This window comes from Zonotrichia albicollis, chromosome 3 (assembly GCF_047830755.1).
Source record: "Zonotrichia albicollis isolate bZonAlb1 chromosome 3, bZonAlb1.hap1, whole genome shotgun sequence".
NCBI lineage: Eukaryota > Metazoa > Chordata > Aves > Passeriformes > Passerellidae > Zonotrichia > Zonotrichia albicollis.
Window position 1 is genome coordinate 1,586,421 of NC_133821.1, and position 25,039 is coordinate 1,611,459.

General features: G+C 53.3%; 1 protein-coding gene across 4 annotated transcripts; it reads right to left on the bottom strand.

Annotated features, from left to right (window-relative positions):
* Positions 1–1,320: 1,320 nt before the first annotated feature.
* On the bottom strand, positions 1,321–23,761 carry STMN4 (stathmin 4). Of its 4 annotated transcripts, none has more exons than XM_074536366.1 (6): positions 22,837–22,883; positions 12,389–12,445; positions 9,601–9,696; positions 6,319–6,524; positions 4,593–4,784; positions 1,321–2,683 (listed from the first exon to the last, which is right to left on the bottom strand). In XM_074536366.1, the coding sequence occupies exons 2-6, from the start codon at positions 12,399–12,401 to the stop codon at positions 2,624–2,626; spliced, it is 567 nt and encodes a 188-aa protein (XP_074392467.1). In that variant the 5' UTR covers positions 12,402–12,445; positions 22,837–22,883; the 3' UTR covers positions 1,321–2,623. The 4 variants fall into 4 exon arrangements, with proteins under 4 accessions (XP_074392467.1, XP_074392469.1, XP_074392466.1 ...); XM_074536368.1 differs by lacking the exons at positions 1,321–2,683; positions 22,837–22,883 and adding exons at positions 2,690–3,115; positions 23,035–23,128; XM_074536365.1 differs by lacking the exon at positions 1,321–2,683 and adding an exon at positions 2,690–3,115 and having other exon boundaries at positions 22,837–22,889.
* Positions 23,762–25,039: the final 1,278 nt, after the last annotated feature.

Below are 25,039 nucleotides of genomic sequence, written 5' to 3' on the forward strand. Positions count from 1 at the left end.
GAAGGGATTCCTGGCTGGGCTGGGATTCCCAGAGAATCCCTGGGAATGTCCAAGGGTGGGTTTGGAGCACCCTGGCATGGTGGGAACTGGGATTGAAGGTCCATGGATCCCATCCCAAACCGTTCTGGGATTCTGGGATCAAGGATGTCCAGGTTCCATCCCGAGGGATTTTTATGGAATTCAGGGATGGAAAAGGGAAGGGAGACCCTTCCTGGAGTCCCCCATTCCCAGTGAAGCTCCTGGATCCTAAAATTCCTTCTCAAGAGGAATTGGGATGGGGATGGATCCAATGGCAGGCTGGGAGAGCTGGGAATGTGCAGCTGGATCAGGGAAGGATCCAGGGAATCCTTGGAGCCGCTTCCCCATCCCAAAGGGGCTCCAGGAGAGCTGGGATTTGGGCAAGGGCTGGAGGGGCAGGAGGCAGGGAATGGCTTCCAGTGGGATGGTGGGATCTTGGGAAGAGATTCCTGGCTGGGCTGGAATTCCCAGAGAATCCCTGGGAATGTCCAAGGTAAGGTTGGAGCACCCTGGAATAGGAGAAGGCATCAATGGGAGAAAAACAATTCCCCAAATCCTCCTTCCTCAGGATTCCCCAGGCCATGGAATGGGATGGGATGATCCCGGAATCCTGGAATGGTTTGGGTGGGATGGGGACCTCAAAGCTCCTCCCATTCCATGGGCGGGGACACCTCCCACCATCCCGGGTTTTTCAGGAAGCGTGGATGGATCCATGCCCTCATTCCCTGTCCCACCTGGACACCACGGGAATCCCAAACCCCTTTCCATGGATTTGTGTCCGATCCCACACCCGTGGGAATCACCCATCCTCAAATATTCCCGGGATCAGGGAGGATCTGGGATCTCCTTATCCCGGATCAGAGAGGATTGGACACTTTGGACCCTCTGGAATGCTGTTCCTAAATTTCATTCCCATTTTCCCATGGAACAAAGATGAGAGAGGAACCTTCCCATTTCTTCCTCCTTGGAGCTGGAGCAGGAATTCCCAGGATTTCCTCCCGGCCCTGAGGAACGGAATTTTTTTTTTTGCCTATTCCATGGATATTCCACGGATGGATGATCCCACCTCATCCAGCTCTTTCCCAGTTTCCTCCTCTCCCACCACACGGATGGAATTGGGATCCGACTCCCTTCTCCAGGTCTTCTCCAGGAAAATTTCATGGGATGAGTTTGGAATTCCCAAATTTTGGGGAATGGGGAAGGGAAAACAGCTCAACCTCCCACCCCAATTCCCTCCTTTTCCCGACTCCGGGATGCCCCAATCCCAAAAAAAAAAAAACCACACGGGAAGCAGCGCAGGGATCATGGAAACCAAAGCAAAGGCCAAGGCAGTTTTTATTTACATCCGTTGTGTACAAAAGAAAGGACAGCTCGTGCCACAATCCGTCCCCGATCCCGTTTCCCCCCTTTTCCCAGGATTTTGGGTCGGAGCTCGGAATGTCTCACCCAGGCATGGCTGAGACCCAAACCCTTCGTTCACAGCCGGCTTGGAATTTTGGGGGTGCTGCAGCACTGGGAAACCCTTCCAGCAACTGGGAATGCAGGGAATTCCTACCCCACCTCCTGGAAAATCCAATTTTCCTTCTCCCCACCCTTTTCCTGGAGGCAAAGATCTCCCAGGATCCATGGCAGCTCCCAAAAAAAAACATCTCCTGGAATATTGGGAGGGTTTTCCACCCTCCCTGGTGTCACCAAGGGGTTCCCATGGATGTTTTTCCCTGCTCTCCACAGGGCTCCATCCCACCTCCAGCTTTTTCCCGAATTTTCCCTCATTCCCTCCCTTCCACCGTGGTCTCCACAGCCCCTCCTGCTGCTCCATCTCCAGGAGCCGATGGTTTTCCAACCGGATGGTCCTAAAGGACCCTTCCAGGAAAAGAGGGGATTTCACCCAAGAATTCCCACCGGGATTGGGTTTTTTTTGGGAGGTTTTCTTACAAAAAAAATCTTCTCTGGGAATTCATGGGGCTTTCCAATGTCACCCTTGGGAAGGATCATTCCAACAGCTGGGAAAAAACTTTTGGAGCGAGGGAATTTCACTCCCTGACCACCTCACGTGGTGGTGGGCAAAAAAAAACTTCTCCCCCTTCCCAAAACGGGCAAAAAATCCGGGAAGAGATCCCAAATCCAGGTGGGAACAAGGGAGGGATGGACACCAAGCGATGCCGCAGCCCACGGGGTGGGATGGGGTGGGATGGGATGGAGAAGACTCCGGAGGGATTCCCGCCCGCCCCCGCCTGCCCAGCACCAAACGAAAGTCACACACGACGCACATTTCCCACAGTTCCCTCCCCACCCGCTCCGCAATTCCCGGGATTTCTCCACGGGGCGTCACCTCCTCGTGTCCCCTCCGGACCTGGCTGACGGGGGCGGGACCCACGCCGGGGGTGGGCATCCCGAAAATTCCCGCCCTCATCCCTTTCCCCCTTCCCCACCCTCCCCCGGAACGACGACGACGACGACTCTGATGGCTTCACCCCCTCAAACTCGTCACATCCACGAACAAAGAAAGCAGAGGAACGTCCACCATTCCCACACCATTCCGACCTTGGAGCTGCCTGGAAGCCTCCGGCACCTCCCCGGAGCTGTCAGTCCCAGCTGAGCCTCTTTACCTGGAGGCCTCTTCCTTGAGCTCCTTGTTTTTCCTCACTTCTTCCGCGTGTTTGTCCTGTGGGATCGGGAAGGAGGAGGGGAAGGAGGAGGAAGGAGGAGGAAGAGGAGGAGGAGGAGGAGGAGGAGGGGAACACGCGTTAGCCGCGTTCCAGGATTCCGGGATCCCCACGGACACAGCGGCTCCGGAGGGGTTGAAGGCACGAGGTTCATCCCAAGCGTCCTCTCCTCCCCTGGGGTCACTTTAAGGGCTGCTGGTGGCACTTGGGGACACTTTGTCCTCGCCCTCTGGCTACGAGGGAGACGTCAACCGTCCCGGGAAGCCCCTTGGAGCTGGGATTAGCTGGGATTTTTTCCGGCATTATCTGGCGCTCTCCGCCTCTGCCCCAACGGAGGCGCTCGGAGAAGGGCCCTGGGCGGGCTCCGGATGTTTTGGAGGGAGCTGGAGGTGGTGAGGGTGGGATTTTCCGTGCAGAGGTTGGGAACAGACCTGATTCAGGAGAGAGAACAGGGCTAGAAGGGCGGGAATGGCTCCCAGCGCGGAGCTGGGGAGCTGCCGGATCCCTGGGAAGGGACGCGGGGGAAGATCCGCCAGCCCGGAGGTGGGAAAAGTGCCAGGGGGGGAGTGGTGGTGGGGATGGGGCTGGGATGGAATTCCCAGAGAAATTCTGGAAATTCTGGAAATTGGGGCTGCCCCTGGATCTCTGGAAGTGTCCAAGGAAAGGTTGGGAGGGGCTTGGAGCAACCTGGGATAGTCCAAGGAAAGGTTGGAGCAACCTGGGATAGTCCAAGGAGAGGTTGGAGACCCCTGGGATAGTCCATGGAAAGGTTGGAGAAACCTGGGATAGTCCAAGGAAAGGTTGGAGAAACCTGGGATAGTCCAAGGAAAGGTTGGAGAGGGATTGGAGAAACCTGGGATAGTCCAAGGAAAGGTTGGAGAAACCTGGGATAGTCCAAGGAATGGTTGGAGGGGGTTTGGAGCAACCTGGGATAGTCCAAGGAAAGGTTGGAGAGGGATTGGAGAAACCTGGGATAGTCCAAGGAATGGTTGGAGCAACCTGGGATAGTCCAAGGAAAGGTTGGAGCAACCTGGGATAGTCCAAGGAAAGGTTGGACAGGGATTGGAGAAACCTGGGATAGTCCAAGGAGAGGTTGGAGCAATCTGGGATAGTCCAAGGAAAGGTTGGAGAAACCTGGGATAGTCCAAGGAAAGGTTGGAGCAACCTGGGATAGTCCAAGGAGAGGTTGGAGACCCCTGGGATAGTCCAAGGAAAGGTTGGAGCAACCTGGGATAGTCCAAGGAAAGGTTGGAGCAACCTGAGACAGTCCAAGGAAGGTTTGGAGCAACCTGGGATAGTCCAAGGAAAGGTTGGAGAAACCTGGGATAGTCCAAGGAAAGGTTGGAGCAACCTGGGATAGTCCAAGGAGAGGTTGGAGAAACCTGGGATAGTCCAAGGAAAGGTTGGAAGGGGTTTGGAGAAACCTGGGATAGTCCAAGGAAAGGTTGGAAGGGGCTTGGAGCAACCTGGGATAGTCCAAGGAAAGGTTGGAGCAACCTGGGATAGTCCAAGGAAAGGTTGGAGAAACCTGGGATAGTCCAAGGAAAGGTTGGAGCAACCTGGGATAGTCCAAGGAAAGGTTGGACGGGGCTTGGAGAAATGTGGGACAGTGGAAGGTGCTGGGGGTGGAACTGGATGATCCTAAAGGTCCCTTCCAACCCAACCATCCCGGGATTCTACAATTCCTGGGATTCTGAGTCCCACCATGATGGGACACGGGAAAAGGAAGGGCTTTGCTTGTCCATGGACAAGACCCAGATCCCAAACCTCCAACTTCTCCCAATCCTACGGATCCATGCAGTCAGGACCCCCCAATCCCAGTGGGTTGGAATGGAAGTGGGACCCCCCAAGAGCCGCCATTATCCCGAAAATCCCGACTCATCCCAACCCCGTTTTCCCGGCGCCCACCTTCTCCTGGAGGCGCTCCAGCATGGCCGCCAGGTGCGCCTCGCGGTTCTCCTTGTTGGACTCCATCTTCTGCGCCAGCTTCTCCTTGGCCATCTTGATGAAGTTGTTGTTCTCCTCGATGGCCTTCTGGATCACCTCGCGCTCGTGTTCCCGCTTTTCCGCCAGGTGCTTCAGCAGCTCCGCCTCCTGGTACTGTGGGGGGAAAATTCCCGGGATAAAATCATCGTTTCTCAACCCAAAAATGGAGGGAATTCTCAAAACAAAAGTGGGGAGGAATTCTCAATCCAAAAATGGGAGGAATTCTCAAAACAAAAATGGGGGGGAATTCTCAACCCAAAAATGGGAGGAATTCTGAACCCAAAAATGGGGAGGAATTCTCAAAACAAAAATGGGGAGGAATTCTCAACTCAAAAATGGGAATGAATTCTCAATCCAAAAATGGAAGGAATTGTCAACCCAAAAATGGGAGGGAATTCTCAACCCAAAAATGGGAGGAATTTTCAAAGCAAAAATGGGAGGAATCCTCAACCCCAAAATGGACGGGAATTCTGAACCCAAAAATGGGAGGAATTCTCTACCCTAAAATGGGAGGAATTCTCAACCCAAAAATGGGGGGAATTCTCAACCCAAAAATGGGAGGAATTCTCAACCCAAAAATGGGGAGGAATTCTCAAAACAAAAATGGGAGGAATTCTCAACCCAAAAATGGGAGGGAATTCTCCACACAAAAATGGGGAAAATTCTCAACCCAAAAATGGGGAGGATTCTCAAACCAAAAATGGGAGGAATTCTCAACCCAAACATGGAAGGAATTCTCAACCCAAAAATGGGGGGGAATTCTAAACCCAAAAATGGACGGTAATTCTGAACCCAAAAATGGGAGGAATTCTCAACCCTAAAATGGGGGGGAATTCTCAACCCAAAAATGGGAAGGAATTCTCGACCCAAAAATGGGAAGGAATTCTGAACCCAAAAATGGGGGGGAATTCTCAACCCAAAAATGGGAATGAATTCTCAAACGAAAAATGGGAGGGAATTCTCAATCCAAAAATGGGAGGAATTTTCAACCCAAAAATGGGAAGGAATTCTCAACCCAAAAATGGACGGGAATTCTCAACCCAAAAATGGGAGGAAATCTCAACTCAAAAATGGGGGGGAATTCTCAACTCAAAAATGGGAGGAATTCTCAAAACAAAAATGGGAAGGAATTCTCAACCCTAAAATGGGAAGGAATTCTCAATCCAAAAATGGGAGGAATTTTCAGAGCAAAAATGAGGGGGAATTCTGAACCCAAAAATGGGAGGAATTCTCAACCCAAAAATGGGGGGGGAATTCTCAACCCAAAAATGGGAGGATTTCTCAACCCAAAAATGGGAAGGAATTCTCAAAACAAAAATGGGAGGAATTCTAAACCCAAAAACGGGGGGGAATTCTCAACCCAAAATTGGGAGGAATTCTCAACCCAAAAATGGGGAGAATTCTCAACCCAAAAATGGAAGGAATTCTGAACCCAAAAATGGGGAGGAATTCTCAATCCAAAAATGGGAAGAATTCTCAACCCAAAAATGGGAATGAATTCTCAAACGAAAAATGGGAGGAATTCTCAACCCAAAAATGGACGGGAATTCTGAACCCAAAAATGGGAGGGAATTCTCAACCCAAAAATGGGAGGGAATTCTCAACCCAAAAATAGAGAATCCGAAAACCAAGGAGAGAATTCACCCACCTTTCTCCTCTCCTCGGCCGCTTCCAGCTTCTTCTGGATCTCCTCCAGGGAGGGGTCGCGGCGCCGGGGCAGGGAGGCGTTGAATTCGGGAATTCCGTCGAAGGACGGAGGCTTCAGGATGACCTCGAAGGATTGGCCCGAGGTGCGCTTGTTGAGCTCGATCACCTCCATGTCGGAGATGACGCACCAGGTCAGGTCCACCGTGTCTGGGTTGGGGGGAAAAACGCGTTGGGAATTCCCATTCCCAGGTTTTGGCACCTGTGGGATCCCACAGTGGGATTCCACCATTCCTGGTATCCGTGAGTTTCATCCATGCTTAGCCCAAATGCATCCCTGGGGTTCAGGGATGTGGGAGGTGGGGTAGAAAATTTGGGATTCCCATGGATGGGGCTGAGGTGGGAATATTTGGGAGAGCTGAGGGTTGGGAATGTTCCTGTCTCTCCATCTCTCCCTGCTTTGGGAATTTGGAACAGGAAATGTGATCCCTGTTCCAGTGTGGATCCTTCCAGAGAACCTGGAGGAGCCACCCAAGGTTCTGGACATGGATTGGGATGAATCACCTGGAGCTGAAAATTATGGATTTTGCGTTCTGGGATGGAGGAATTAACCCCTGCTGGATCCCAACTCATCCATGGGATCAGGTTGGGAATATTTGGGAGAACTTGAGGGGTTGGGAATATCCCTGTCTCTCCGTCTCTCCCTGCTCTGGGAATTGGGAATGGGATCGTGATCCCTGTTCCAGTGTGGATCCTTCCAGAGAACCTGGAGGAGCCACCCAAGGTTCTGGACATGGATTGGGATGAATCACCTGGAGCTGAAAAATATGGATATGGGATGAGGGAATGAAGAGCTCCCAAAGCTCCTCTGGATCCCAATCCATGGATGGGGCCCACCTGGGAATATTTGGGAGAGCTGAGGGTTGGGAATGTTCCTGTCTCTCCATCTCTCCCTGCTCTGGGAATTTGGAACAGGAAATGTGATCCCTGTTCCAGCGTGGATCCTTCCAGATAACCTGGAGGAGCCACCCAAGGTTCTGGACATGGATTGGGATGAATCACCTGGAGCTGGAAATTATGGATTTTGCATTCTGGGATGAAGGAATTAACCAGTGCTGGATCCCAACCCATCCATGGGATCAGGTTGGGAATATTTGGGAGAGCTGAGGGTTGGGAATATCCCTGTCTCTCCATCTCTCCCTGCTCTGGGAATTTGGAACAGGAAATGTGATCCCTGTTCCAGCGTGGATCCTTCCAGATAACCTGGAGGAGCCACCCAAGGATTTTCAATGGCCTCTGGACATGGATTGGGATGAATCACCTGGAGCTGAAAAATATGGATTTTATGTTCTGGGATGAAGGAATTAACCAGTGCTGGATCCCAACTCATCCATGGGATCAGGTTGGGAATATTTGGGAGAGCTGAGGGTTGGGAATATCCCTGTCTCTCCATCTCTCCCTGCTCTGGGAATTGGGAATGGGATCGTGATCCCTGTTCCAGTGTGGATCCTTCCAGAAAACCTGGAGGAGCCTCCCAAAGATTTTCCATGGCCTCTGGACACAGATTGGGATGAATCACCTGGAGCTGAAAAATATGGATATGGGATGAGGGAATGAAGAGCTCCCAAAGCTCCTCTGGATCCCAATCCATGGATGGGGCCCACCTGGGAATATTTGGGAGAGCTGAGGGTTGGGAATGTTCCTGTCTCTCCATCTCTCCCTGCTTTGGGAATTGGGAATGGGATCGTGATCCCTGTTCCAGTGAGGATCCTTCCAGAGAACCTGGAGGAGCCACCCAAGGTTCTGGACATGGATTGGGATGAATCACCTGGAGCTGAAAATTATGGATTTTGCGTTCTGGGATGATGGAATTAACCCCTGCTGGATCCCAACCTATCCATGGGATTGGGTTGGGAATATCTGGGAGAGCTGAGGGTTGGGAATGTTCCTGTCTCTCCATCTCTCCCTGCTCTGGGAATTTGGAACAGGAAATGTGATCCCTGTTCCAGTGTGGATCCTTCCAGATAAAATGGAAGAGCCTCCCAAGGATTTTCCATGGCCTCTGGACAGGGATTGGGATGAATCACCCAGAACTGAAAAATATGGATTTTACATTCTGGGATGAAGGAATGAAGCCCTGCTGGATCCCAACCCATCCATGGGATTGGGTTGGGAATATTTGGGAGAGCTGAGGGTTGGGAATGTCCCTGTCTCTCCATCTCTCCCTGCTCTGGGAATTGGGAATGGGATCGTGATCCCTGTTCCAGTGTGGATCCTTCCAGAGAACCTGGAGGAGCCTCCCAAGGTTCTGGACATGAATTGGGATGAATCACCTGGAGCTGGAAATTATGGATTTTACGTTCTGGGATGAAGGAATGAAGCCCCTGCTGGATCCCAACTCATCCATGGGATTGGGTTGGGAATATCTGGGAGATCTGAGGGAGCTGGGTCTTCCCAAGCCCCTCCAGATCCCAACCCATCCTTGTGCTGAATTCCCAGAAAATTCCGGAGCTTCTGTGCTCAAGGGTGACCCTGATTGTGCCGAGGAAGGTTTGAATCCCACCAGAAATCCCGGAATTCCCGGGGTTGGGAATATTTGGGAGATCTGAGGGAGCTGGGTCTTCCCAAACCCTTCCAGATCCCAACCCAGCCTTGTGCTGAATTCCCAGAAAATTCCGGAGCTGCTGTGCTCCAGGCTGACCTCGCTCATGCTGAGGAAGGGTCGAATCCCCCCAGAAATCCCAGAATTCCCGGGGTTGGGAATATTTGGGAGATCTGAGGGAGCTGGGTCTTCCCAAGCCCCTCCAGATCCCAACCCATCCTTGTGCTGAATTCCCAGAAAATTCCGGACCTGCTGTGCTCCAGGCTGACCCCGCTCATGCTGAGGAAGGGTCGAATCCCACCAGAAATCCCGGAATTCCCGGGGTTGGGAATATTTGGGAGATCTGAGGGAGCTGGGTCTTCCCAAGCCCCTCCAGATCCCAACCCAAGCTTGTGTTGCATTCCCAGAAAAATTCCGGAGCTTCTGTGCTCAAGGGTGACCCTGCTCGTGCCAAGGAGGGGTCGAATCCCTCCAGAAATCCCGGAATTCCCAAGTTTGGGAATATTTGGGAGATCTGAGGGAGCTGGGTCTTCCCAAACCCCTCCAGATCCCAACCCAGCCTTGTGCTGAATTCCCAGAAAATCCCAGAGCTTCTGTGCTCAAGGGTGACCCTGATTGTGCCAAGGAGGGGTCGAATCCCTCCAGAAATCCCGGAATTCCCAAGTTTGGGAAAGGGGGTCCCACCTTCATAGGCGTAGGTCGGTTTGTTGAGGGGATCCGAGAGGAAGCAGGAGCAGAAGAGGGAGACGAGGGGCAGCTCCTTCATCTTCTCCTTGTAGGCTGGGAAGAGACGGCGGGATCGGGATCAGAGGGGATCCGGGCGTTGGGATTGGGGGGAAAAATGGGATGGAGGGAATTCCAAGGGCCTGGGAAAGGTTTGGGATAGGGGTCAGAAGGATGGAAAGGCTCCAAGTGCTGGGAAAGGGTTGGGATTGGGATGAGAGCGGTTGGGGGATTTCCATGTGACAGGAAAAGTTTGGGATTGGGATCAGAGGGATGGAAAGAGCTCTGTGGATCAGGGAAGGGGTTGGGATTGGGAAAAACGGGATGGAGGGAATTCCAAGTGGGATCAGAGGGATGGAAGGGCCAGGGAAGGGTTGGGATGGGGGGAAAATGGGATGGAGGGAATTCTAAGTGGGATCAGAGGGATGGAGGGGTTCTTTGGGCCAGGGAAAGGGTTGGGATTGGGAAAAATGGGATGGAGGGAATTCCAAGTGCCAGGGAAGTTTTGGGATTGGGATCAGAGGGTTGGAAGGGGCTCCATGGGCCAGGAAAGGGTTGGGATTGGGAAAAAGGGATGGAGGGAATTCCAAGTGGGATCAGAGGGGCTCTGTGGGCTGGGGAAGGGGTTGGGATGGAGGGAATTCCAAGGGTCAGGGAAGTTTTGGGATAGGGGTCGGAAGGATGGAAAGGCTCCAAGCGCTGGGGAAGGGGTTGGGATTGGGATGAGAGCGGTTGGGGGATTTCCATGCGACAGGAAAAGTTTGGGATTGGGATCAGAGGGATGGAAGAGCTCTGTGGATCAGGGAAGGGGTTGGGATTGGGAAAAATGGGATGGAGGGAATTCTAAGTGGGATCAGAGGGATGGAAGGGCCAGGAAAGGGTTGGGATGGGGGGAAAATGGGATGGAGGGAATTCCAAGTGCCAGGGAAGTTTTGGGATTGGGATCAGAGAGTTGGAAGGGGCTCCATGGGCCAGGAAAGGGTTGGGATGGGGGGAAAATGGGATGGAGGGAATTCCAAGTGGGATCAGAGGGATGGAAGGGCCAGGAAAGGGTTGGGATGGGGGGAAAACCGGGATGGAGGGAATTCCAGGTGGGATCAGAGGGATGGAGGGGTTCTTTGGGCCAGGGAAAGGATTGGGATTGGGAAAAATGGGATAGAGGGAATTCCAAGTGCCAGGGAAATTTTGGGATTGGGATCAGAGGGTTGGAAGGGGCTCCATGGGCCAGGAAAGGGTTGGGATTGGGACGAAGGGATGGAGGGAATTCCAGGTGGGATCAGAGGGATGAAAAGGGCAGGGAAGGGTTGGGATGGGGGAAAATGGGACGGAGGGAATTCCAGGAGGGATCAGAGGGATGGAAGGGCCAGGAAAGGGTTGGGATGGGGGAAAACGGGATGGAGGGAATTCCAAATGTCAGGGAAAAGCTGGGATTGGGATTAGAGGGATTGGGAACTTCCACATTCCATGGAAGGGATGGGATTCGGATCAGAGGGATAGGGGAAATTTCCACATCCCAGGAAAGGGATGGGATTCGGATCAGAGGGATGGGGAGAATTCCACATCCCAAGAAAGGGATGGGATCAGGATCAGAGGGATTGGGAAATTCCACATCCCATGGAAGGGATGGGATCAGGATCAGAGGGATTGGGAATTTCCACCTCCCATGGAAGGGATCAGGATGATGGCCAGCCCCAAACATTCCAAGAAGGATCAGCCAAGGATCCAGAGGTGCAAAGGGAAAACTCGGGAATGACTCAGGATGGTCCCAGGCTGTCAATCCCAGTTTGTCACCACCAGGATGGATTTCGGGAGCATTCCCGGGTCGGGATGAGCCCGGGATGGATTTGGGGAGAATTTCAGGGTCGGGATGAGCCCGGGACACCCCGGGATGGATTTGGGGAGCATTCCCAGATTGGGATGAGCCCAGGATGGATTTGGGGAGAATTTCAGCGTCAGGATGAGCCCAGGATGGATTTGGGGAGAATTCCAGGGTCAGGATGAGCCCGGGATGGATTTGGGGAGAATTCCAGAGTCGAGATGAGCCCGGGATGGATTTGGGGAGCATTCCAGGGTTGGGATGAGCCCGGGGCACCCCGGGATGGATTTGGGGAGCATTGCCAGATCAGGATGGGATTTGGGGAGAATTCCAAGATCAGGATGAGCCCGGGATGGATTTGGAGAGAATTCCAGGGTTGGGAAAAACCGAGATGAATTTGGGGAGCATTCCAGGATCGGGATGAGCCCAGGATGGATTTGGGGAGAATTCCAGGGTTGGGATGAGCCTGGGACACCCCAGGATGAATTTGGGGAGAATTCCAGGATTGAGATGAGCCCGGGATGGATTTGGGGAGAATTCCAGGATTGGGATGAGCCCGGGATGGATTTGGGGAGAATTTCAGGGTCGGGATGAGCCCGGGGTGGATTTGGGGAGAATTCCAGGGTCGGGATGAGCCCGGGGTGGATTTGGGGAGAATTCCAGGGTCAGGATGAGCCCAGGATGGATTTGGGGAGAATTCCAGAGTCGAGATGAGCCCGGGATGGATTTGGGGAGCATTCCAGGGTTGGGATGAGCCTGGGACACCCCGGGATGGATTTGGGGAGCATTCCTGGATCAGGATGGATTTGGGGAGCATTCCAGGGTTGGGATGAGCCCGGGATGGATTTGGGGAGCATTCCAGGGTCGGGATGAGCCCGGGACCCCCCGGGATGGATTTGGGGTGCCATGGGGGGAGAGTTTGGGGTGGCGTACCTGCCAGAGTCATGGCGAAGAAATTCTTGGAATTCTGCAGGAAGAGCGATCCTGGGCCTGCGGAGGGAAGGAAGGGATCGGGTCAGTGGTGGGGACCTGGGAATGGGATGGTGGGAGGGGATAATGGGATATTGGGATATTGGGATAAAGGGGTGGGATGGGATGGGATGGGATGGGATGGGATGGGATGGGATGGGATGGGATGGGATGGGATGGGATGGGGTGGGATGGGATGGGATGGGATGGGATGGATGGGATGGGATGGGATGGGATGGGATGGGGTGGGATGGGATGGGATGGGATGGGAAAACAGGATGGGATAATAGGATGGGAACACACTGGAGTGATGGGATGGGATAACGGGATGGGATAATGGGATGAGGATGGGATGAGGATGAGATGGGAAGGGATGATTTTGGATAGGATGATTTGGGATTTGATGGGATGGGATAATGGGATGGGATGATTTGAGATGGGATGGGATCCATGGGATAATGGATGGGATGATTTGGGATAGGATGGGATAACAGGATGGGATAATGGGGCAGGAATAGACTGGAGTGATGGGATTGTGTGGGATGGGATAATGGGATGGGGTGATTTGGGATGGGATGATTTGGGATGCGATGGGATAATGCGATGGGAATGCACTGGGATAATGGGATGGGATGGATGATTTGGGATGGGAATGCATTGGGATACTGGGATGGGATAATGGGATGAGAATGGGATGGGATGGGATGGGAAGGGATAATGGGGTAGGATGGAATGGGATAATAGGATGGGATGGGATGGGATGGGATGGGATGGGATGGGATGGGATAATGGGACAGGAACACACTGGAGTGATGGGTTGACAGGATGGATGGGATGGGATAATAGGATGGGAACACACTGGCGTGATGGGATGGGATAACGGGATGGGATAATGGGATGAGGATGGGATGAGGATGAGATGGGAAGGGATGATTTTGGATAGGATGATTTGGGATTTGATGGAATGGGATAATGGGATGGGATGATTTGAGATGGGATGGGATTCATGGGATAATGGATGGGATGATTTGGGATGGGATGGGATAATGGGATGGGATGGGATCCATGGGATAATGGGACAGGAACACACTGGAGTGATGGGATTGTGTGGGATGGGATAATGGGATGGGGTGATTTGGGATGGAATGAGTTGGGATGGGATGATGGGATGGGATGGGATGGGATGGGATGGGATGGGATGAGATGGGATGGGATGGGATGGGATGGGATAATGGGATGGGATAATGGGGCAGGAATAGACTGGAGTGATGGGATTGTGTGGGATGGGATAATGGGATGGGGTGATTTGGGATGGGATGATTTGGGATGCGATGGGATAATGCGATGGGAATGCACTGGGATAATGGGATGGGATGGATGATTTGGGATGGGATGGAATGGGATGAGATAATGGGACAAGAACACACCGGAATGATGGGATGATGGGATGGGATGATGGGATGGGACAGGATGGGATGATTTGGGATGGGATGGGATGGGATGGGATGGGATGGGATGGGATGGGATGGGATGGGACGGGATGGGATGATTTGGGATGGGATGGGATGGGATGGGACAGGATGGGATGATTTGGGATGGGATGGGATGGGATGGGATGGGATGGGATGGGATGGGATGGGATGATTTGGGATGGGATGGGATGGGATGGGATGGGATGGGATGGGATGGGATGGGACGGGACGGGATGATTTGGGATGGGATGGGATGGGATGGGATAAGGGGACAGGAACGCACTGGAGTGATGGGATTCTGTGGGATGGGATAATGGGATAATGGGATAATGGGATAATGGGATAATGGGATAATGGGATAATGGGATAATGGGATAATGGGATGGGATGGGATGGGATGGGACGGGATGGGATGATTTGGGATGGGATGGGATGGGATGGGATGGGACGGGATGATTTGGGATGGGATGGGATGGGATGGGATGGGATGGGGTGGGATGGGATAACGGGACAGGAACACACTGGATGATGGGATGAGTTGGGATGGGATGGGATAACGGGACAGGAACACACTGGATGATGGGATGGGACACGCAGACGCCGCAATGACGGACACATCCCGTGGGATATTCCTGGCGCGCTCCGCCCTTCCCAGTTCCACATTCCCAACCCACGTGTGTGAGCCGGGACACGTGCCGGGAGCCACGCACGGACACACCTGGACACACCTGGACACACCTGGACACACCCGGACCTCTCCCAAATTCCCTCTCCAATTCCCTCCACTCATGTCACGACATTCCCAGTCCTCAGCTCCCCCTTCCCGATGCTCCAGCATCCTCTCCTGCATCCCACTGGGATCATTCCCAGGATCTCCAGGACCCTCACCCACCCCCAGGGCTTGGAATGGGAATTGGGAATGCTGAAAACCGGGATAATCCGGGCTGTTCCCCATTCCCGGGGTTTTTTGGTGTGGAAATGTGGAAACACCTTTCCAAAGCATGAAATGAGGTGGAATTTGGGAATTATTCCCGGATTTTGAACCCCAAATTCCTTCTGCAAAACAGGGATCCTTAAATCCCTGCAGCTCCTGAGGGAATGAGCATTCCAGGGCCGCGCCACGCCCCACCCATCCCGATAAAATCCCAGCCCTCATTTCCAAATCCTGCTGGAATCCCAAAAATAACCCGGCCGCAGCTCCCAGAGGCTGCTGGGGGGTGGGAACAGGGAGAAAATCTGGGAATATCTGACTGGGACCCACTTTTCCAGGGATGGCGGGGATGGATTCCTGGATTCTGGTTATCCATGGATAACCCGCCTGGAAGCCATTCCTTGGCTCCGGCATTCCCACTCCAAATCCAGCTTTTCCCTGGGATCTGCTCCAAAAATCCCAAAAATAACCCAGCCACAGCTTCCAGAGGCTGCTGGGGGTGGGAACTGGGAGAAAATCTGGGAATATCCGGTTGGGATCTGCTTTTCCAGGCAGGGATGGTGGGGCTTGGGCAGGGATGAATTCCTGGATTTCAGTTATCCATGGATAACCCAGCTGGAAGTCATTCCCTGGCTCCGGCATTCCCACCCCAAATCCATCTTTTCCCTGGGATCTGCTCCAAAAATCCCAAAAATAACCCGGCCACAGCTTCCAGAGGCTGCTGGGGGTGGGAACAGGGAGAAAATCTGGGAATATCCGGCTGGGATCCGCTTTTCCAGGCAGGGATGGTGGGGCTTGGGCAGGGATGGATTCCTGGATTCTGGTTATCCATGGATAACCCGGCTGGAAGCCATTCCTTGGCTCCAGCATTCCCACCCCAAATCCAGCTTTTCCCTGGGATCCAGCCCTCACGTGGCGTTCCCACGGGATGGAACGTGGGGATCGCCCACCAGGGCCGGGAAACAGGATCCATCCCTATGGATACGGCTGGATGGGAGGGGAGGGGCCCAGCCCCGTTCCTGCCTGGATGGAGCCGATTTTCCAGGGATTTGGAGGAGGGAATTCCCTCCCTGTCCCGTTCCCAATGGGAGCGGGATGTGCCAGGGGATCTGCTGGTGTCACCCCAAAATCCTGGCGTGGATGGGATGATCCCATTCCCGATCACGTCATCCCGTTCCTGGCTGCACAACCGCATTCCTGACCAGGTGATCCCATTCCTGGCAGCACAATCCCATTTCCGACCCCACCATCCCATTCCTGGCCGCACAATCCCATTCCTGATCACGTGATCCCATTCCAAACCACTCCATCCTACTCCTGGCCACACGATCCCATTCCCAGCCACAAAATCCCATTCCCAAGCACGTGATCCCATTCCCAGACAGGCAATCCCATTCCTGATCAGATGATCCCATTCCCAAGCACGTGATCCCATTCCCAGCCACACAATCCCATTCCTGATCAGATGATCCCATTCCCAAGCACATGATCCCATTCCCAGCCACAGAATCCCATTCCCAACCATGGGATCCCATTCCCAGCCACAAAATCCCATTCCCAAGCACATGATCCCATTCCCAGACAGGCAATCCCATTCCTGATCAGATGATCCCATTCCCAGCCACAAAATCCCATTCCCAAGCACATGATCCCATTCCCAGACAGGCAATCCCATTCCTGATCAGATGATCCCATTCCCAAGCACATGATCCCATTCCCAGCCACACAATCCCATTCCCAACCACGCAATCCCATTCCCAGGCAGGTGATCCCATTCTTGACCACACAATCCCATTCCCAACCACACAATCCCATTCCTGGCCACGTCATCCTATTCCCGACCACTCAATCCCATTCCCAGCCACTGCATCCCATTCCCAACCATGTGATCCCATTCCCAAATTCACAATCCCATTCCCGCCCACTCGAACCCACTCCCAACCACATGATTCCATTCTAAACCACACCATCCCATTCCTGACCACGCAATCCCATTCCCAACCATGAGATTCCATTCTCAGCCACAGGATCCCATTCCCAAACATGTGATCCTATTCCCAACCACAAAATCCCATTCCTGACCACACCATCCCATTCCCAAACACGAAATCCCATTCCCAACCACGAAATCCCATTCCTGATCAGATGATCCCATTCCCAACCATGAGGTCCCATTCCCAGCCACAAAATCCCATTCCCAGCCATAAAATCGCATTCCCAACCATGTGATCCCATTCCCAAACTCTACAATCCTATTCCCAACCAAACAATCCCATTCCTGACCCCGTGATCCCATTCCAAACCACACGATCCTATTCCCAACTACGCCATCCTATTCCAAACCCTGTGATCCCATTCCAAACCACACCATCCTATTCCTGGCCGCACAATCCCATTCCCAGCCACAAAATCCCATTTCCAACCATGCAATCCCGTTCCCAACCACGGGATCCCATTCCCAGCCCCAAAATCCCATTCCCAAACATGCTATCCCATTCCCAGGCAGGTGACCCCGTTCCAAACCACTTGATCCCATTCCCAACCACAAAATCCCACTCCCGACCATGTGGTCTCATTCCAAACAATGAAATCCCATTCCCAAGCACATGATCCCATTCCAAGCCATGCCATGCTATTCCCAAGCACATGATCCCATTCCAAACCACGCCATCCTATTCCTGGCCACACGATCCCATTCCCAGCCAGGTGATCCCACTCCCAACCACACAATTCCATTTCCAACCACGCCATCCTATTCCCAACCACACAATCCCATTCCAAACCACGCCATCCTATTCCTGGCCACACGATCCCATTCCCAGCCACACAATCCCATTCCCAACCATGTGATCCCATTCCAAAGCGTGTCATCCCATTCCCAGCCACAAAATCTCATTCCCAAGCACATGATCCCATTCCCAGACAGGCAAACCCATTCCCAACCACACGATCCCATTCCAAACCACACCATCCCATTCCCAACCACAAAATCCCATTCCTGCCCACTCAAATCCATTCCAAACCACGCCATCCCATTCCCAACCAGGGGATCCCATTCCCAAGCCCTCGATCCCATTCCCAGCCAGGTGATCCCTTTCCTGACCACACAATCCCATTCCCAGCCAAACTATCCCATTCCCGGAAATGGCATCCCATTCCCAGCCACACAATTCCATTCCCAACCACGCCATTCCAGACCACACGATCCCATTCCAAACCACACGATCCCATTCCCAGCCCTGTGATCCCATTCCAAACCACACCATCCCATTCCTGGCTACACAATCCCATTCCCAACCATTGTATCCCATTCCCAGACAGGCAATCCCATTCCCAACCACAGGATCCCATTCCCAACCACAAAATCCCGTTCCCAACCACAAAATCCCATTCCAAACCACACAATCCCATTCCCAACCAAACAATCCCATTCCCGACCCCGTGATCCCATTCCAAACCACACCATCCTATTCCCAACTGCGCCATCCTATTCCAAACCCTGTGATCCCATTCCAAACCACACCATCCTATTCCTGGCCACACAATCCCATTCCCAGCCCCAAAATCCCATTTCCAAACCATGCAATCCCATTCCCAACCACGGGATCCCATTCCCAGCCAGGTGATCCCATTCCCGACCACAGCATCCTATTCCCAAACCACACCATCCTATTCCCGCCCACGCAAACCCATTCCTGGCCACAAAATCCCATTCCCAACCACACAATCCCATTCCCAGCCACACCATCCCATTCCTGACCATGAAATCCCATTCCCAACCACAAAATCCCATTCCTGACCACGCAATCCCATTCCCAACCATGAGATCCCATTCTCAGCCACAGGATCCCATTCCCAGCCATAAAATCCCATTCCCAACCATGTGATCCCATTCCCAGCCACACAATCCCATTCCCAGCCATAAAACCCCATTGCCAACCATGTGATCCCATTCCCAACTCTACAATCCTATTCCCAACCAAACAATCCCATTCCCGACCCTGTGATCCCATTCCAAACCCCACAATCCTGTTCCCAACCATGTGATCCCATTCCAAACCACACCATCCTATTCCTGGCCACACAATCCCATTCCCAGCCACACAATCCTATTTCCAAACCATGCAATCCCATTCCCAACCACGGGATCCCATTCCCAACCACAAAATCCCATTCCTGACCACACAATCCCATTCCCAACCATGAGATCCCATTCCCAGCCACAGAATCCCATTCCCAACCATGTGATCCCATTCCCAAACTCTACAATCCTATTCCCAACCAAACAATCCCATTCCCGACCCCGTGATCCCATTCCGAACCCCACGATCCTGTTCCCAACCACGCCATCCTATTCCAAACCCTGTGATCCCATTCCAAACCACGCCATCCTATTCCTGGCTACACAATCCCATTCCCAACCATTGTATCCCATTCCCAGACAGGCAATCCCATTCCCAACCACGCCATTCCAGACCACACGATCCCATTCCAGACCACACGATCCCATTCCCAGCCCTGTGATCCCATTCCAAACCACACCATCCCATTCCCGGCTACACAATCCCATTCCCAACCATTGTATCCCATTCCCAGACAGGCAATCCCATTCCCAACTACAGGATCCCATTCCCAACCACAAAATCCCGTTCCCAACCACAAAATCCCATTCCAAACCACACAATCCCATTCCCAACCATGTGATCCCATTCCAAACCACACCATCCCATTTCTGGCTACAAAATCTCATTCCCAGCCACAAAATCCCATTCCAAATCGCACCATCCCATTCCCAGTGAGGGGATCCCATTCCCAGCCAGGTGATCCCATTCCCGACCACAGCATCCTATTCCCAAACCACACCATCCTATTCCTGCCCGAGCAAACCCATTCCTGGCCACAAAATCCCATTCCCAACCACGAAATCCCATTCCCAGCCACATGATCCCATTCCTGGCCACAAAATCCCATTCCCAACCACAAAATCCCATTCCCAGCCACCCCATCCTATTCCTGGCCACACAAACCCATTCCTGGCCACAAAATCCCATTCCCAACCACACAATCCCATTCCCAACCACAAAATCCCCTTCCTGACCATGCAATCCCATTCCCAACCATGAGATCCCATTCTCAGCCACAGGATCCCATTCCCAAACATGTGATCCTATTCCCAACCACGAAATCCCATTCCTGACCACACCATCCCATTCCCAAACACGAAATCCCATTCCCAACCACTAAATCCCATTCCTGATCAGATGATCCCATTCCCAACCATGAGGTCCCATTCCCAGCCACACAATCCCATTCCCAGCCATAAAATCCCATTCCCAAACATGTGATCCTATTCCCAGACACAAAATCCCATTGCCAACCATGTGATCCCATTCCAAACCACACCATCCTATTCCTGGCCGCACAATCCCATTCCCAGCCCCAAAATCCCATTTCCAACCATGCAATCCCATTCCCAACCACGGGATCCCATTCCCAACCAGGTTATCCCATCCCTGACCACACGATCCCATTCCCAAAACACGGGATCCCATTCCCAACCCAGGTTATCCCATTCCCAGCCATCCGCACGTGGCAGGATCCACCCTCTGCATGTCTGACTTTTCCATTTTCCCATCCTGAATTCCACGGGAAGGACCCTCCCATCTCCCATCTCCCATCATCTCCTCTCTCCCATTTTTTTCCCTGGAAAAATCATCCACCCATGGATGAAGGAATTTCATCCATGGGAAGGGATTTGTGGGGGGTGGCTCCCCATTCCCTGCCTGTGGTAAATTGGGAAAAAATTTCCAGAAGGGGAAAAATGGGATGGCAGCTCCTTTTCCCTTCCCCCTCCATCCCTTTTTCCATTTCCTGGGAATAAAAATTCCAGTGGCCGCTTCCACCAGCAGGAATTCCACATTTTTGGGGGGGGCTCTGGGTGGGGCTGGCGCAGCCCTCGAGGGGTGGGGGGGTGCAAAATCCCGGGAATGCTGAAATCCCAGGATAACAGGATAAAATGTGGAGCAGGGTCGGGATCCCAGGAATGCAGAGGGAGCGGGGTCCGCCCTGGGAATTTGGGACTCTGTGGATGTTGGGGGGTGAAATTCTGGGATTTTGGGGAGTTTTGGTCCCCTGAATATGATGGGGGTGAAATGCTGGGATTTTATGGGGATTTGGGTGTCCCGAGGATTTTGAGGGTGCAGAATCCCAGGATTTTGGGGGTTTTGGTCCCCCGAGGATGCGGGGGGGGGGGGGGGGGCAAAATCCCGGGATTTTGGGGGGTTTTTGGTCCCCAGAGGATTTTGAGGGTGCAGAATCCCGGGATTTTAGGGGGATTCCAGTCCTGTGAGGATTTTGAGGGTGCAAAATCCCAGGATTTCAGGGGGGTTCCGGTCTCCCCGAGGATTTTGAGGGTGCAGAATCCCAGGATTTTGGGGGGGGTTCGGGTCCCCCAAAGATTTTGAGGGTGCAGAATTCCAGGATTTTGGGGGGGTTTGGTCCCTTGAATATGATGAGGGTGCAGAATCCCAGGATTTTGGGGGTTTTGGTCCCCCGAGGATGGGGGGGGGGGCAAAATCCCGGGATTTTGGGGGGTTTTTGGTCCCCAGAGGATTTTGAGGGTGCAGAATCCCGGGATTTTAGGGGGATTCCAGTCCTGTGAGGATTTTGAGGGTGCAGAATTCCAGGATTTTAGGGGGGTTCCGGTCTCCCCGAGGATTTTGAGAGTGCAGAATCCCAGGATTTTGGGGGGTTTTGGTCCCTTGAATATGATGGGGGGTGCAGAATCCCAGGATTTTGTAGCGGGGGGGAATTCTGGTCCCCCAAAGATTTTGAGGGAGCAGAATTCCAGGATTTTAGGGGGGTTCGGGTCCCCCCGAGGATTTTCAGGATGCAGAATTCCAGGATTTTAGGGGGGTTCCGGTCTCCCCGAGGATTTTGAGGGTGCAAAATCCCGGGATTTTGGGGGGGGGTTTAGACCCCTGAATATGATGGGAGGTACAGAATCCCAGGATTTTGTGGGGGGATTCGGGTCCCCCCGAGGATTTTGAGAGTGCAGAATCCCGGGATTTTAGGGGGGATCGGGATCCCCGAGGATGCTGGGGGGGGGCGAAATCCAGGGATTTTGGTTCCCTAAGGATTTTGAGGGTGCAGAATCCCGGGATTTTAGGGGGGTTCCCGTCTCCCCGAGGATTTTGAAGGCACAGAATCCCAGGATTTTAGGGGTGTCCGGATCCCCCGAGGATGCTGGGGGGGCAAAATCCCGGAATTTTTGGGAATTCTAGTCCTGCGAGGATTTTTGAGGGCTCAAAATCCCAGGATTTTAGGGGGGTTCCGGTCTCCCCGAGGATTTTGAGGGTGCAGAATCCCGGGATTTTGGGGGATGCTGGAATGGGGGTCCCCGAGGATCCCAGAATTTTTTGGGGGGGGGTCCCTAAAGGATTTTGAGGGTGGGGGGAATTCTGCGGATCCCCGGAAAATTCTGGGAATTCTGGGGGTGCAGAATCCCTCGGGAATCCTGGGGATTGCGGACACTGATCCCTCCTCTAAAACCCAAATTGGGGGCAGCAGCCGAGGATGAGGATGAGGATGAGGATGAGGATGAGGATGAGGATGAGGATGAGGATGAGGATGAGGATGAGGATGGGGAGGGGAAATCTCAAAAAGGAACGGGATAAGGAATTCCAGACAGCTGGAAAACGCCCCCCGCCCCAAAATCTGCCATACATCAGCCCCCTCCATCCCAAATCCATCCTAACCCTCCTGGCGTGAACGGCACGGGCTAAAATTCCCCAAAAATTCACAAAATAATCCCAAAAAATGCCCCCCAAAATTATCAACACCCCCCACCCAAAATTCCCCAGAAATTCACAAAAAATGCCCAAAAAATGCCCCATAAATTCTCAAAAAAATGCCCCAAAAATTCACAAAAAATCCCCAAAAATTCACAAAAAATCCCCAAAAATTAAAAAAAAAATCCCAGAAATTCCAGCGGGCGCTGCCGGACTCACCCCACGGCGGGGGCCGCACTGCTCCTCTCCCCACATCATTTACGCCCCCCCAAAATCTGAAATACTTGACCCCCCCCCCCTCACACCCCCAAATCCATCCAAACCCTCCAGCCCTGAACGGAACCGGCAAAAATTCCCAAAAAATGCCCCAAAAAAAGCCCCAAAAAATTCCCATAAAATTCCAGCTGCCGGACTCACCCCACGGCGGTGGTCGAGGGGCTCCTCTCCCCAAATCCTTTTTTTCCCCCAAAAAAATTGCCATACATCAACGCCCCCCACCCCAAATCCATCCTAACCCTCCCGCCCTGAACGGAACCGGCCGAAATTCCCAAAAAATCCCCAAAAATGCCCCCAAAAAATTCCCAAAAATCCAGCGGGGGCTGTCGGACTCACCTCACGGTGGTGGTCGCGGGGCTCCTCTCCCCAAATCCTTTTTTTTCCCCCAAAAAAATTGCCATACATCAACGCCCCCCACCCCAAATCCATCCTAACCCTCCTGCCCTGAACGGAACCGGCTGAAATTCCAAAAAAATCCCCAAAAATGCTCCCAAAAAATCCCAAAAATTTCCACCGGACTCATCCCACGGCGGTGGTCGGCGCTGCTTTTCTCTCCCCACATCCTTTACGCCCCCCACCCCAAAAAATTGCCATACATCAACGCCCCCCGCCCCAAATCCATCCTAACCCTCCTGCCCTGAACGGAACCGGCCGAAATTCCCAAAAAAATTCCCAAAAATTCCATGGGGGGCTGCCGGACTCACCCCACGGCGGTGGTCGCGCTGCTCCTGGCGCTCTCCCGGCTCCTTTAACGCGGCTTTGGAAGATCCCGGGCGGGGGGTCCCCAGCGCCCCCCATGACATCATCGCCCGGCCTTCTGATTGGTCGAGAGCCCCGTGCGAATGAGGGCCCCGCCCGGTGACGTCACAGCCCGCAGCTATTTTGGGGTTGGAGCAGGGAATAGGGGAAAAAAAGGGGAAAAAAAGGGATGGGTGGAAAAAAATGGGGGTTTTAAAAGAAAAAAAGGGGGTTTGGGGTGAAAAATGGGGGTTTTGGGGGTGGATTGGAAGGGGGGATGCGGAGCGGGGCGGAGATGGGGGGGACAAAGTGACAAAGGGACACGGAGGGGTTCGGGGCGTCGCGAGGGGGGCGAGGTGTCCCTGGTCCCTTCTTGTCACATCGCGGGGACATTGGGGTGTCCCCCGGAATTTGGGGGGCAGTGGGGTGACATCGATATAGGGGACAATGAGGGGACATCGATATGGGGGGGGCAATGGGGTGACATCGATATGGGGGGGACAATGAGGGGACATCGATATGGGGGGGGGGGCAATGGGGTGACATCGATATAGGGGACAATGAGGGGACATCGATATGGGGGGGACAATGGGGTGACATCGATATGGGGCACAATGAGGGGACATCGATAGGAGGGGACAATGGGGTGACATCGATATGGGGGGGGGCACAGTGAGGGGACATCGGTAGGAGGGGACAATGGGGTGACATCGATATGGGGGGGGGGGGGCAATGGGGTGACATTTCCAGGGTGAGGAGGACAATGGGGTGACAACTCCCAGGTGGGGGGACAATGGGGTGACACTGATATGGGGGACAATGAGGTGACATCGATATGGGGGACAATGAGGTGAAATTGATATTGGGGGGACAATGGGGTGACATCAGTATGGGGGACAATGGGGTGACATCGATATGTGGGGAAAATGGGGTGACATCGATATGGGGGGGACAATGGGTGACAACTTCAGGGTGGAGACAAGGGGGTGGCATCGATGTGGGGGGGGCAACGGGGTGACACTGATATGGGGGACAATGGGGTGACACCAATATGGGGGGCAGTCAGGTGACATCAGTATGGGGGAGGGGACAATGAGGTGACATCGATATGGGGGGACAATAGGGTGACATCTCCAGGATTTGGGGACAATGGGGTGTCCCCTCCATCCTGAGGGACATTGGGGTGACATCTCTGAGACAATGGGGTGACATCTCCAAGGTTTGGGGTTAAAGGGGTGACATCTCCAGGATTTGGGGACAATGTGATGTCCTGTCCATCCTGAAGGACAATGGGGTGTCCTGTCCATCCTTAGGGATAATGGGGTGACCTCTCCAAGATTTGGGGACAATGGGGTGTCCCCTCCATCCTGAGGGACAATGGGGTGTGATTTCTGAGATAATGGGGTGA

Excerpts from the sequence above, each read along its gene's own strand:
- STMN4 (XM_074536367.1), bottom strand. The coding sequence starts at position 23,691 with ATGGGGGGCGCTGGGGACCCCCCGCCCGGGATCTTCCAAAGCCGCGTT. Across the intron at positions 12,446-23,597 it reads AGCGCGACCACCGCCGTGGG|GCCCAGGATCGCTCTTCCTG; the intron begins GTGAGTCCGGCA and ends TTCCCTCCGCAG. Across the intron at positions 3,116-4,592 it reads TGGAGCGCCTCCAGGAGAAG|GTCTGTTCCCAACCTCTGCA; the intron begins GTGGGCGCCGGG and ends CTCCTGAATCAG.